Here is a 14,942-nt window from a genome sequence, read left to right as displayed (position 1 = left end):
GGGTCCGAGAGGGGCGATGACAGTTGTTCTGCTCTATCTCACATTTCTGTCCCCTCTGCGGCTTCCCACAGGCAAATTGGGCTCTTCTGGTGCTGGTTCCCGGGTGTGTGGGTCCGTGTACTCTCCAGGACCCCATGGGTCTCTCCAACGAAGTCTCTGTGAGCCTGGGAGCTTCTCCCGGCACCTTGACCCCGAAAGTCTTTCCAATTGCTGCTTTCAGGCTCTAATTCCCATCGCTGGGGCCCTAGCCTGAGTGGTCTGTCTCACTGCTCGCTCCTTCGCTTGGTTTATCTGTGCACAAATGTGTGGCGAATGTGTGACTACAGTCAGCCAGCCACCTTGCGCCCTCACTGGGTCCACCTGTTGCCACCCCACCCCTGTGATCCGCTGGCCACCACTTGCGCTCTTTCCTACCTGACCCTACTCCGCCACTGACTCCGCCCCTCTCACCGGTCTGGCTGAATGGCTCGTCGTGGTTGTACAGTTCAATTTTCTGTGTTTTGGCTGCGTTTTTGTTACTAAAACTTTGTTGTCTTTAAACTTGGTTGTGCGAGGAGGCACAGTGTTTCCACCTACACCTCCATCTTGGCCGGAAGTCCTAAAGTATTAGATTTTTCTAAGAAGCCACTGTTCTATGTGGTTTCATACTTGATAGTGAAGCAACTTGATCTTAGTTGCGCAGCAAGTGGCAGACATGAGCTTTGAACCCATGCCTCTGGGTCACCCCTGTGCCGAACTATTTCATCAAGCCCTACAGCCTCCCCTCCGCCATAGTCTAGTGTGTCCAGCTGTCTCCTTACCTAGAGGCATGAGAGGCGTTGCAGATGTAGTAGTGAAAGTTACCGCCATCCATCTAGCAGCTCGAGGGAAAATTCAGAGTCTGTTCCTGAGTCTCCTGTTTCACTCAGGGAGCCATGTCTTATTCATCAGCAAGAAGATCCTTTTAATTCTGCGTCTAACATGAACCTTCGTCCATCAACTTTTCCCTCTTAATGGCAACCAGTCAAGCATAAGTATCTTCTTCCTGCTTCTCTGTGCTTCCCCCTTGTGGTTCATTCTCTACATAGCAGCTGGAGGAATATTTAAAGGTGAAAGTCAGATTGATTGTCAGTGTCTTGCTTAATACCTTCTAGTTACTTTACGTTGCATGCAGATTAAAACCCACACATGACAAGGAAAGGGCCAAGAAGGGCTTGTAATATTGCCTATTATGTTAGTTATGTCTCGGTTGGAATTTGAACTCTTCTGGAATAGAGTCGTGTGGTAACATTTTACGACACCTATTTTAACTCTTAGGTATAATGTAGTTAAAGTTTGAGCTTTGGAATTACACAGACTTGGGATCCCAGTTCTGGCTCTGGTTGGTATTGTAGCTGTGCAGCTTTGGGCAAATTATTTAACGGTATGAATTTTTAGTTGCTTTATCTCTGTATTAAGGTATGACAAAGAGTAAATGTATTTAATCACATAGTATGGCTCCTTTACTGACTGGCTACTTTATTATTGTGATAGTAGTTCAATTTATTTTACTAAGTTGAGGACCACTCTTTTATAAGTGGTTAGATTTCAATTTGGAGATATGCAGAGTTTTGTATAATGAGCTATTATATAGGTAAAAAGCTTATAATTGTGTTATGTACATACAATATTAAAATAAGCAACATATTTGCTTTCTTTTCTTCTAGGAAAAAATGGGCTTGCTTACTTGAGCTGTGGTCCGCAGCTCGAGGTAGTGCATTCTCTGACAGGGGAGCGGCTGTCTGCGTACAGGTTCAGCGGCGTGAACGACGAGCCGCCGACCATCCTGGCTGTGAAAGAGTTCTCTTGGCAGAAGAGGAGCGGGTTGCTGATTGGACTGGAGGATGCAGAGGGGAGCGTGCTTTGTCTGTACGACCTGGGGATATCCAGGGTGGTTAAGGCCGTCGTTCTCCCCGGAAGGGTAGGTGGTGAAAAAGTTCATAAAAATACTGATAAAATATTTATTACTGTGGGCAATTTTTGTGTGAGACTACAGCCAGCCCTTGAACGATGCAAGGGTTAGAGGCGCGGATTCTCCTCTACGCCCTCCCCACCCCAGCGCAGCTGAAAATCTGCTTATAACTTTTGACTCCTCCAAAACTTAATGGTCTGTTGTTGACTAGAAGTCTTACTGATGCATTTAACACATACTTTGTATGTTACATGTGTTATGCATTATATTCTTACAATGAAATAAGTTAGAGGAAAAAAATCCCCCAAAAAGAGAAGTGGATCCATGTGTGGAGTTCAAACCCATGTTGTTTAAGGGGCAACTATATAGCCTTAGAGCAGTATGGAAAACACGTCTTTGTTATTAAGATCTGAATGATATATTTAAGTAGTGGTTTCATTTATAATTACCGTTCAGTGATTCTAATATCGGTACGTCCTCCATACGCCAGGCGTCTTCCCCAGTATAGTAATTGTAGAAGTACTTTGAATTTGATTTGTCTTCAGCAGGTTTGTAGCTACTCTTCCATACATGGCGAGAACATGCGTCCACTTAAAATACATGCACACACACCCCCATGTAAAGTCATGGAAGAGTAGAATTCTTTCTATACTTGGTGTGAAAAAAGTATGTACTTTAGATATGCATAACAATGTATGTGTGGCCCTTGCCACTGTGGCTCAGTTGGCTGGAGCATCATCCTGTACACCGAAAGTTGAGGGTTCAGTTCCTGATCAGGGCACATACTGAGGTTGCGGGTTCAGTTCCCAGTCAGGGTGTGTATGGGAGGCAACCAATGGGTGTTTCTCTCCCTCTCTCTAAAACCAATAAATATTTTAAAATTTAAAAACAATGTATGTATGTATATATGTATAGGTAATGTATATGGTCAGAGTTTTTAAAGTTAAAAGGGAGGTTAATGACAAAATGTATTTTTATGGTTGAAGAAGACTCTGTGGGCTAATGTGGAAGTCTGAAGTAATTTATAGCCAAGCATGTCATATGTACTTGCCAGTGGTGGTGATTCTGAGGCAGAATTAATTTAGTAATATATTGAGTGCTTACTATAAAAAGCTATGTGCTAGATTTTGAGGGTAAGGAGATGAATTGAACTTGGTTCCTGCTGTCAAAAAGCTTGTGGTCCATCAGGAGAAGACCAGTGATAAGATTATAGCATAAATATAAGAACTTTCACAGATTCATCCATTTAAAACGTGGAGAACACCTGAATAATTTCTACTGAAAAAGACTGGACACTTCAGGCAAAAGGACAAGAATGTAAAAAGTCACCTTGTATGGAGCATTTGGAAAACTAGGCTTATTTAGAGCCCTTCGGGGAGAGGGGAAGTAAGAAGTAGGAGCCATAAATGGTGAAGATTGAGATTGTGAATAGCTTTGTTTGCAGTTAGGGGCTTCCTCCTCAAGTCTGTGGTGAAATCATTTACAATTGAAAGTGTAAAGAGCTCCTTGGATTGGGTAGTTCAGCTAAATAATGCTGACCTGAACCAGAGAAATGACAGCAGAAGCAGAGGGTGGGGCAGCTTCAGTACATACTCAGGAGATAACACAGACAGGATTATTGGATTATTTGGATTAGTTATCTAGGTTTTTGTAGTTCATTGGGTGGGTGGCTGGTATCTGATGGAAAAGAGGATATAGGAGAAGGAAGAGATCTGAAGAATGGTGATAGATAGCATCCAAGGAAGCTCAACTATCTGATTTGGGGGAGTAGAGCACAGTATTCCCTCTTTAATTTGTGTGCTTTTTAACTGTCTTATTTTAAAATAAAATACGGTAGCATTATCGTTTAGTTTATGTAGTATTTGTATGAGAAATGTAAGCTGTGACAGATTCCTTACCCCTCACTAAGGAAGTCAAAGAAAATATTCTTTAGTATTTAGAGACATTATCATAATTTAGAAAAGGGACACAGTCCATGAGATTACATCTTTCAGAATTAGGAACGCCATGGAATGTTTTGTTCACTAATGAAACATAGAGCCAGGCTCTAGTCTATAGTAAAAAAATTATAGCCTGAAACAAACTCTCATTTTATATTAATGTATATAACATTGATAACAAATTTCCTCTTTCTAGGACCTTTATCAGCATTATAGTAGAAATCACCAAATAATTATCACATAACATACCTAATTAATATTTGTGAATTAATAGGAAACAGAAGGAAAGCTAAGTATAAAGTAAAATATGAACTATTAGGTACAGACATGAGATGAAGGGGGGAAATATAACTCCATAATGCAGCTACAGTATGATTTTCTTTAATTGCAGTCCTTGTTAAATGTCAGTGACTCAGTCACTGCTAACGCTTTGTGGGAAGCCCATTATAATGTAGCTCTTTTGAGGAACAGTATACCTCTGATGGCTTTAAGGCATAAACAGGACCTTTTTTTTTTTAAAGAGTAAGCAGTAAATTTTTCTGGAATGATTTACTCACCTTTAAGAGAAGAGGCTATATAATCCTAGAGTAGGCAGTTAAGAGCTTGAAAGTGAGAAATCTAGGTTTGAATTTTACATTTAATGAATGTGTGACTTGAATAACTCATAACTTTCCTAAGCCTCTGGGTGTTGCATCTTTAAACAGATGCAATTATAGTCCAATATCAAAGGGTTATGATGAATATTAAATAAACCAATTAGCACAATTCCTGGCTTATGTTAAGTTCTCAATAAACATCAGTTATTTCAACTGCATGACTTTTAATAGACTGAAATAATGCTATAATTCTTTTATATTGGAAGGTTTCATTATGTTATTCAGATTCACAAGTATCAAATGTATATTAACGATGTTCCATTAGAAAATGTTTGAAAGTGTCTGTTACACCTAATAACCTGCTGTAACATCATCGTCTGTTCTACTTTCCAGGTGGCAGCTGTTGAGCCTGTAATTAACCATGGAGGAGCCAGCGCAAGCACGCAGCATTTGCACCCAAGTTTGCGGTGGCTCTTTGGTGTGGCCGCTGTGGTGACTGATGTCGGACAGATCCTTCTCATTGACCTGTGTCTTGATGACTTGTCGTGCAGTCAGAATGAAGTAGAGGCATCAGGTGATTCGTCCTTGCTTGCAGCCAAAAATCGGCCACCTGAATATGCTGATATAAGGGGTTGATTTTTTAAAAGGCAAAAATTTTTATATAGAAACTTCTTTAAGTATCTTTGTTTCTTTTATTTAGACCTTTGTTTAAATGTTTTGGGCACTGGATACTTTTTACATCTTAAGTATTTTATTGGTGAAGTGTTCATATATCAATGTAGGTATTGAAAGAGATAGGGATATTGATTTGTTTGTTTTCAGATATAAACTAGCATAATATCTATTACTAAGTAAATGCCAAAAGAAGAACTAAAAGGAATAAAATCTTGAACCTTATCAGGATTTCGTTATCAGCTCTGACTGGTGCGGCTCAATGGGAAAGGGTGCTGGTTCGATTCCTAGTCAGGGTACCTGCCTGGGTTGTGTGTGGGCCAGGTCCCTGGTGTGGGGGGTCGTGAGAGGCAGCCGGTCAGTGTTTCTGGTGCACAGCAACGTTTCTCTCTTTTTCTTTCTCCCCACCTTCGCCTCTCTTTATATATCTACAATAAACAATTAAAAAAAGAGAAGTAAGATTTTATTATCCATCCATGTAGGCTGTAGCCTAGTGCTGTGGCATTCTGTTGATGTTCCTGTACTAAGACAAGACAAATAGAGGAATTTACTAGGAAATGACTGTGACTGAAAATCTTCCCTCACAAAAGAACATCCCAAACTAATGCCAATCAGATTTTTAAAAAACTGAAAAGAGGCAGTTTTTCCTATTTATTTATTTTAACTTTTAAAATATTTTTTATTGATTATACTATTACAGTTGTCCCAATTTCCCCATTTGCCCCCTCTGCCCAGTAACCCTATTCCCTCCAGCAACCCCCCTTAGTTCATGTCCGTGGGTCGTGCATATAAGTTCTTTGGCTTCTCCATTTCCTCTGTTATCCTTAACATCCATCTCCCTATTTTGTACCTACCAATTATACTTCTTTTTTTTTATGAACTCCTTTTTTTAATTTAATTCTTATTCAAGTACAGTTTTCTATTTTATATTCCCAGCCCTGCCCCCCACCGCGCCCCCAGTGCTCAGTTTTTCCTATTTAATAGTAATCCTTGTATTAGCAGATTTACTCAAGTGCTTTCAGTTTTGGGGTTTTTGTTTAATTTATGGGCTCTTGACTAGTTTATGTAGGAAGAACTGTAAAGCTTTTTTAAAAATGTATATTTCAGGAAAGGACTGTTAGACCTTCAAGAAATTTTTTTTTGTTTTTAGAGGGTTTTTTTTTTAAATAAATATTTTTTGTAGAGAGGGGAAAAGAAGGGAGAAAGAGGGAGAGAAACATCAATGTGTGGTTGCCTCTCACGCGCCCCCACAGGGACCTGGCCTACAACCCAGGCGTGTGCCCTGACTGGGAATGGAACAGGTGACCCTTTGGTTTGCAAGTCAGCACTCAATCCACTGAGCCACAGCAGCCAGGGCTGGAGGATCTTTTGGATTTTTAAAGCAGTCCTGTACTATTGAAGAGCTGTTCATTTATGGATCAGCTGTGAAAAAGATAACAAATGATCAGTATTTTATCTCAATTTATAAGAAGCATAACTAATAAAAACTGTTAGTAAAACTGATTAAAACTGCAAGCTGTAAAAGTTGGACCAGAATTTGATTGAAGTACTTAGTCATTTGAACTAAATTTAAATCTGCAAAATAAAACCTGAAAAATTTGACTTTGTGAAAATAATGGTCATATAGACACTTAAGAAAAAAATTTTTACAATAATTAAAAAATACCTTAAAATTTTTATGTGTACAAAGACCTGGTTAATAAAATCCTGGGTAAAGTTTAAATTAACAAAAATAACTAAAAATGAATTTGTGATCTGTTAGAAATGGTTTAACTGTACTTTACAGAAAATTGATAAAGGAATTAAATAGTCTTGAAGTTTTGTTCCAGAGTATGTTTTGATATATCATCACAGGTGTAAGGTTAATTAAAATGCTTATATTCATAATTAAAACTTACCAGATAAAAATAGAGGTAAAACATCCTTTATTTCAGAAGTCAACAATCAGTAGTTGAATTAGCACAAGGGTAATTTTATAATTAAATTCTATATCATGATCAGAGTTCCAGAACCATTATCTCAATTATGAAAATTAAGAAGGCGTTGAATTTTTAGAGCACACAAAAAATTGAGTTTTAGAGTTCAGTGCAAATTTTCTTTGTGTAAAAAATAACTTATGATTACGACTACTTAGACTTTATTGAAGTGCACATAACAAAGAGAAGGGATTTCCGTCCGTACTGTACAGACAGCCCTGCGCTGTGTCCAGACCTAATGGTGTTTCTTACACTTGCCGCCACGGCAGGACGTGTAGAGGCTGCCTTATTTCCTTAAGTAAGTCCACAGTATCGCACCGCGTGAACTATGTATTTTGGCAAAATTTAACCACTTGCTATTCTCTGAAAAAAATAATCAGAAACAGAAGGGATCAGGAGGGTAACCGTTGACGAATGATGGGGCGATGGTGTTTGAGCCCCTTCATAATGGCACTGAGGGGATCCACCCTCGCACACCAGTTACATCGATGTACAGGCCTGAACAGTTTTCTTAAAGAGTGCCGATACCAACAAGTAGATAAAAGAATATAAGAATTCACACATACCCATCATCTAAATTCAAGTTAGTTTAAAAGATTTCTATGTGTGCATGTTTCTTTTATTCCCCTTTCCTTCAGCATTAATTTGAAGCAAGTAAAGATTATTTTACTACATAATCACGATGTCATTACCACTCCTAACAACACTAACACTAATCCCTGGTATAGTCCGGTGATGTTTAACCAGTATGCCATTCGAATTTTTAAAACATACAGTACCCGATTATTTAGGCAGGTGCAGTGGCCTCTCTTCCCTCTGATTGTTGTAACTGACAACAGCCAACACGACAGTAGCCGTTTGGAGTGGATGAATCAAAGTTACACCTATTTCTTGGTCAGATCAGGAAAAGATAGATATTTTGGTGTGCCACAGAATTTTAATTAGCTTACGTGTGCCATGAGATGAAAAAGGTTGAAATCTCTGGTGCAATGTAACAATCAGATTTCTGTGATCGTCTCTAAGGCATAATTTCCCTTTAGATAGTTTGAACCAGGATCCAGGCAAGGTCCACACATTACACTTGACATCTGTTTCCTTGAGGTAGTCTTCTCTCTATCCTCTTTGTTTTTAGCAACACTGACTTGCTGAAGAAGTTACCTGGAATAATGCCCCACATTTTGGAATTATCTCTGTGTTCTCTGTGTTATTTACATTTTTTATCTGATTAGATTCATTCTTAACATTTGGGAAGGATACTTCAGAAGTACTGGGTATTTCTGAATTGTCATATGGTATCACATCAGGAGACACATGGTGTCTTGTTTCACATTTAGTGACCATTGGGTTCAGACGATGACAGCATGATCCTTCCTGTTCCTGTTTAAAATTCCCCATCAGCCTTTGTAACTACCCGAGGGAGATGTTGCTCCTGACATCTAGAAAGTAGGAGTCGGGGTGCTGCTTCACTCCCTGCAGTGCACAGGACAGCCTCCCCCACCTCCCCCAGAAGAATGATTGACCAAAAACGTCATTAGAGCTAAGGCTGAAAATCTTGTTCTGAACTAATTGTTTTATTTATTGAGATTGTTGCCTAAATCTCTTCTTTCATTAGGTGATTATTTTAAACTTCTGTTAATGTAAAGAATTTTCTCATTAACTAGGGCTATTTGTTTAACCTGACATAGTTTTTACAGAAAATGCAGATAGATGCTTACCGTTCATTTAAGTACTGATTTTTAGAGTAAAAAGCTGTTATCTGCTTATTCCCGGTGATTCAGTAAGGTTTTTTGTAGGTGAGGAGAGCAGAAACTCATGAGGTTTGACCTACTTAATGTGTTTCATTTATTTATTTCATTATTATTTTACTATTATTACTATTACTTTACTATTATTACTATTATTACTGTTATTTTAAAATTATTTTTCACTTACAGTTTACATTCTGTATTATTTTATATTAGTTTCAGGTCATTTGTTTTTTGATGCTTAAAATGTTCTCTTTCATGTAGTCTGACAAATTCTTCTTAGACTTTTTTTTAAGATTTTACTTATTTATTTTTAGAGGGGAAGGGAAGAAGAGAAGGAGAGAAATACCAATGTATGGTTGCCTCTCGTAAGTCCCATGCTGGGAACTGGCCTGCAACCCAGGCATGTCCCCTGACTGGGAATCGAACCACGATCGCGTGGTTCGCAGGCCTGTGCTCAATCCACTGAGCTACACCAGCCAGGGCTCTTCTTAGACTTTAATAGTTTTCTAGATTTCTCATACTACAGTGTACCAGGCTCACCTCCTGTATTTTCTGCCCCATCCCTGAAACCAGACTTTTTTCCAAGAGAGGTATTTGGGCTAAAATTACATAATTAAATGTATCTTGAAAATTAATGGAATTTCAGTAGATAACGGTGGCTGTTTTATAGTTCAGTATATTTTGTCACTAATCTTATTTTGATTTACCCCAGTGGTCTTCAGTTGCCACTTGAATAATGGGTGGCTTGTCTTCTTTTACGTTGTTTATAGTTTATTTCACTTTTTTTTATTTTTAAAGACCTTGAAGTTATAGCTGGTATCCCAGCTGAAGTGCCACACATCAGAGAAAATGCGATAAAAGAGGGACGCCACCTGTGTTTCCAGTTGGGAAGCCCATCGGGAACGGCCATCTCGGCCCTCAGCTACCTGAGCAGGACGAATCAGCTCGCCGTCGGTTTTTCGGATGGCTACCTGGCACTCTGGAACATGAAAACTATGAAGAGAGAGTACGTCCCGCTGTTTTCTGTGATTTTGGGTAGTTTCTTTGGTAGATTTTTGGTAGTTTCTTCCTGAATGTAACTCATACTCTCTAAATATTTAAAAATTAGCCTGAGGAGAACAAGGCAGGATAGATGAATGATTGAAGGAGTGAATAATTTTCATTGTATTAACTTATGACTTGATATAATAAAGGAATGACTTTACATTGATTCTTTTAGTGTGTATTTAAAAGGTATGTCATTTGTTGTGTTCATTTTGCTAGTTAAGCATGACTCTGAAGATGAACTCTAGTGTGAATTCTTTCCGAAGTACTTTTCTCAGCCATATGTGTAAAGATGTACAAAGTGGTAGTTCACAGCTGACAGAAAAACAAAGGCCTTTTAAAGAGTCAGAGCTGTAAAGGACTGTTTAAAATTTTTTATGCTGTGGAAAATCCCCAAATACAGTTATACTGATACTTTTTATTAATATTTATGGTGATAAAATTGCTGAGGAAATAACCCATTACTGAGGGAGGTAGCAAATAAGCATTAATAGGGTTTTTTTTTTAAGATTTTATTTATTTATCTTCAGAGAGGAAGGAGAGAGGTAGAGAAATATCAATGTATGGTTGCCTTTCATGCGTCCCCTGCTGGGAGTTGGCCTGCAGGGAACCAGCCTGCAACCCAGGCATGTGCCCTGGCTGGGAATCGAACTGTGATCCTCTGGTTCGCAGGCCTGTGCTCAATCCACTGAGCTACACCAGCCAGGGAGCATTAATAGGTTTTTAATTTAATCTCTATTAATAGTTAAGTAAATGCCTATTTGTATCTTAACTTGTAAACTTAATACTCATTTTTTTCAAGGTATGTTAGACTGCCATTCTGAGTGATTTATCTTGCCGATGAGTCAACATAGTGGGCACCCTTGGAACTTTCTGCTCTTAGTCTTGCCGACAAATTGGTACCTACTTGCCAAATTTGAAATAAAGAAAAGAAAGGTGGAAAATAAGAATATTCCCTCATCTCAAACAGGCCCATTTCTTCCCTTTAGGTTCTTTGATCATACTAGAGCATTGCAAGCCCCTTAGGTGAACACAGACTGTCTTTGTACTCCCTCAAAGTCAAGTCTCCCACACGGTACCAGGGGAGTGCCAGGGCTGTTTGCTCTGTAGAGGCTCCCAGTGGAAGGGTCATCTCAACTCTCTCTGCTGATTCCTTCTTACCAGCTCTTGTCTTTGAGTTGCTCCTGAGAGAGTACCGGGGGAATCTGGCTTCTGCAGTGTTTTCTGTAGCACTGTCATTTCTTGGCTAATTATGCCTTTTAAGGTGTTATGGGAACTCTTTGGATTCTCACTCATTTTGTTGTAGTAGTGAGGAGACTGGCTGTCACACCCACACAGCTAAAATGGAGAGCTGTGGCGGTATTTCGCCCTGTCTAGGGTATGTCTTAGTGCGCAGCAGTACGTGGCGGCATTCACTGATACGTGCTGGAAGGGCTAGTTCACAGTGTGGAGGGGAATGAGCGTGCATTTTGATCCTCCAGGTCTGCTTGACGGATGGATGCCGTGCCCGTTGTCTTGTCTTGTCCTGTCCCCTGTGTGTTTTTAAAGATAAGATGGTCACATGAACAGTAGTAGCTCTAGTGCAAAATCTTCCGATGAGACACCAGCCTTTTTTTCACATAGCTCTAATTTAAAAGCATGTGCTAATTCCTGTGCCTTTTCTAGATACTACACACAGTTGGAAGGTGGAAGGGTTCCTGTATATGCTGTTACTTTCCAAGAACCTGAGAATGATCCTCGTAACTGCTGTTACTTGTGGGCTGTTCAGTCTACACAAGATAGGTAAGTGTGATACCGGTGGTTTTAAAAAATACTTGTCAGAACGGAGCAGCAGTTAATTAGTTTTGGAAATTTTGTACTTTGTACTGTGTTGTCTCTCTTTAGTGAAAGCAACATAATTCCGTGAATTAGTGAATGGTAGTTGAAATGACTTGAATAGTTAAATGATTATTTCTGTGTGTTTGAGTAATACTTAGACATCAGTGAGAAGAAGTTGGGTTTGCTTGACTTGTTTTCATTGTTATTTCCAAGAGTTAAGCCAATTCAGATGAGCAGGCAACCTTTTATTACTTTGGGCAATTTTTATGGCATAGTGTGTTCTCTTGTAAGAACATTTTTTCTCTTTTACAATCTCATTTCTTTTTTTCCTCTTCGTTTTACACACCTCATTATTTATCCCTAATATTCATAGTTCTTCTACCTGCCTTTGCAGTATATTTTTAGGATTAATTTGGTGAATTTTTCTCTGTCATAAGCTCTGGTTTTGTCTAACTCCAACTAGAGACAGATCTTTCTTTTCAATTTCATTTCCAGTGGCTAAGCTTGTTCCAGTGCTGGATCAGTACAAGTATTGAGTTTCTTTTATATCTCTTTTTTAGTGAAAATGAAATTAAAATTTGTGGTGTAAATGCTGTGATCTTGACCACTCACTGCTTCCAGTACTTTCTCTTCCCAAGTCCCATTAGATTTTATGTACTTGAATTGGGGATAATATTGGTTTCTGTGTTAGATGTCTCCAGTTTTGAGGTTTTGCCATACCTTACACTGTAGTAGGTGAGTGAATGAAGAAATGACTTGCCACTGATGAAACTTGTCAATCCTGGAGAAAATACTAGAGACAGATACCTCTGGTTGGGTCAGATCCGTGTTCCGTTCCTCTGAGTGTGGCGTATACCAAGGGTACTGCTCTCAATCATTCTTAGAGTAATCTCTTACGTTACAGGGAATGTAATGTGACAGAGTCTCTTCCATCTCCCTCATCATTGAATTTCTTAGCACCTCATTGTTATTTTTTATTTCCTCCCCCCAGCATCTTATTATATTGTTATTAATAATACATGGACAAAAATAATACAAATTTAGATTATAAGTTCAAATCAGAAAGACTAAATCAAATGTAGTCTTTTTCTCTTTCACATCAGAGCCATTGTATGAACAAAATAAAGGGGAAAATACCACTGTAAAGGGACCGTAGCACTACAGAGTTAACATGGGTGTAGGTCTTCAGCGTTTGCCATAGTGGTGATCAATTACAATTAAAGCCACATTTAGTTTTGTAGTCACTGACAAGTAAGTGAAAAACTGACTTGTGTTCTCTCTGATGTTGGTTGTATGCAGTGTATCCTGTTTAATCTTTGGTCTTTTAGAGGCTGTCATGATCCGTGTATTTATTTATTGGACAAAATCATCGAGCATTTACTATATGCTAATAATCGTTCTAGAGAACATAGACAAATTTCTCTTCTACATTTTATATTTCATTGAGGAAGACAGATAGTAAACAAATACATTAGTCAATATATTTAATATAGTTTCAGATAGTGATACAGAAAAATAAAGCTGGGAAAGGAGATACAGAGTGTGGTGGAGTAGGGAACTGATTGTGCAGTTAGGGATATTTGAACAGAGCTGATGAGGGTAGGTAGGGAGGAGAGCCCTGTGAAGATCCGGGGTAAAGAATCCGAAGGTCTTAGTAAAATGTCTCAGGGAAGAAGCAGGGTCAGTTAGGGTACAGCACAGAGCAGTCACTGGTGGAGCTAGAATAGGAGAACTAGTTTTATTGTATAGGATGTGTAGGCAGGGATGAGTGTTTGAATTTGGTCTTGCTGCCCTACACCAGTTAAGTCCGTTTCTGGTGGTAGGGCCTAAACATACATGTTTTTTCAAGGATCCTCTGGTGACCAAATAATAAGCAATCAAGATTGACAACCACGGGCCTCAGAATGAGAGTAGGTAGAGAAAAGAATAGAGCTGGGAAGGGAGCCTTGCAAACCTCTGCACTTGGAAATAGAGACTGAGAACACAAGGGCAGAGTAACCAGCAGAGGACTAAACATGGTGTAGTATGAGGAGCGTGAGGCCAGCACGGTGTCCTGGAAGCCGAGAAGAAGAAGAAATGTTTTAAGAAAGATCTTGCCCTGACTGGTGTGGCTCAGTTGGTTGGGCATCGTCCTGCAAAGTGAAGGGTCAGGGGTTCGATTCCTGGTCAGGGCACATGCCTGGGTTGCAGGCCTGGTCCCCAGTTAGGGGTGTGTGTGACAGGTGTTAATTGATGTTTCTCTCACACATTGATGTTCTCTTCCTCTCTGTCTCCCTCCCTTCCCCTCACTCTAAAAATAAAATAAAATAAATCTTTTTAAAAAAGATCAGCTAATAAGAATAAGAATTCAAATTCAGACAGTACAGTGTGGCTTTGAAATCTGTGCCTGTAATACCTACTGCATTCTGTACTTGAGTAGTGCAGGGTCGATTTGGTGTCAATGCTTTATGTTCTTATGGTATCACTATCATCCTCGTGGCAAAGGGCAACACCTTCATTTTATGTAGAAGCCTTAATATGGAGGATAAGACCAGACAGAAGGCGTAGAAGACAAGGAGCAAAACCAAACACCTTAAGGAAGGTTTTCTGAAGTTGCCATTGGATAATTCTGTTTACGTGCTGTTGGCTAGAACTTGAGCCCGCTGTGCCGAGCTGCAAAGGACGCTGGGTGCTGTGGTGTGTTGTAGGCAGCTGTGCCTGACCAAAGCCGAGCTGCTGAAGAAAGGGAGAAGGAGTACTGGGCAAGCAGTTATGTAGTCTCTGATATGTAAAGTGTTACCTAAAGTATACAAACACCATCAGCTTAACTTAATTAGAATCAAAAAATGAAAAGTATTTATTTCAAAGGACAGCATTTTATGAAAACAACCAAGTAAAACTGAATTCTTCACAGTGACTTTAGTTCTATCACATACTCTCAATGTTGAATGCAAACTAAATTGATTTGGACAGTAATAGAGGCTTAATATAATTAATAGGAAAGTATTTCTTAGGAGAAATACTACAGAAAAGGCTAATCTTTTTTTCTTTCAGTGAAGGGGATGTGCTGAGTTTTCATCTGCTTCAGCTGGCCTTTGGTGATAGAAAGTGTTTGGCATCAGGACAAATCTTATATGAGGTAAATGGTAACAGTAATACAGCTTCATATTACCATTTTAGTCATTGTTTACCTGGCTTAAGTCTTTGTTTTAAGATACTGAACAGTTATTCTTACATTC

The 14,942-nt window shown here is 39.1% G+C and overlaps 1 protein-coding gene across 1 annotated transcript in view; it reads left to right on the top strand.

Annotated features, from left to right (window-relative positions):
• AHCTF1 (AT-hook containing transcription factor 1) overlaps positions 1 to 14,942 on the top strand; it is a 68,046-nt gene that overhangs the window by 12,059 nt on the left and 41,045 nt on the right. Inside the window, exons 3-7 of the mRNA XM_037069517.1 lie at positions 1,686 to 1,939; positions 4,860 to 5,040; positions 9,661 to 9,868; positions 11,572 to 11,688; positions 14,758 to 14,842. Coding sequence (XP_036925412.1) covers positions 1,686 to 1,939; positions 4,860 to 5,040; positions 9,661 to 9,868; positions 11,572 to 11,688; positions 14,758 to 14,842 — 845 coding nt within the window. The remainder of the gene's footprint in view (positions 1 to 1,685; positions 1,940 to 4,859; positions 5,041 to 9,660; positions 9,869 to 11,571; positions 11,689 to 14,757; positions 14,843 to 14,942) is intronic.

Source organism: Sturnira hondurensis, unplaced genomic scaffold, assembly GCF_014824575.4.
Source record: "Sturnira hondurensis isolate 20B ecotype Veracruz unplaced genomic scaffold, ASM1482457v3 Scaffold0018525, whole genome shotgun sequence".
NCBI lineage: Eukaryota > Metazoa > Chordata > Mammalia > Chiroptera > Phyllostomidae > Sturnira > Sturnira hondurensis.
The sequence above is the reverse complement of the archived record's forward strand: the minus strand, read 5'-3'. Positions and strand labels throughout refer to the sequence as shown.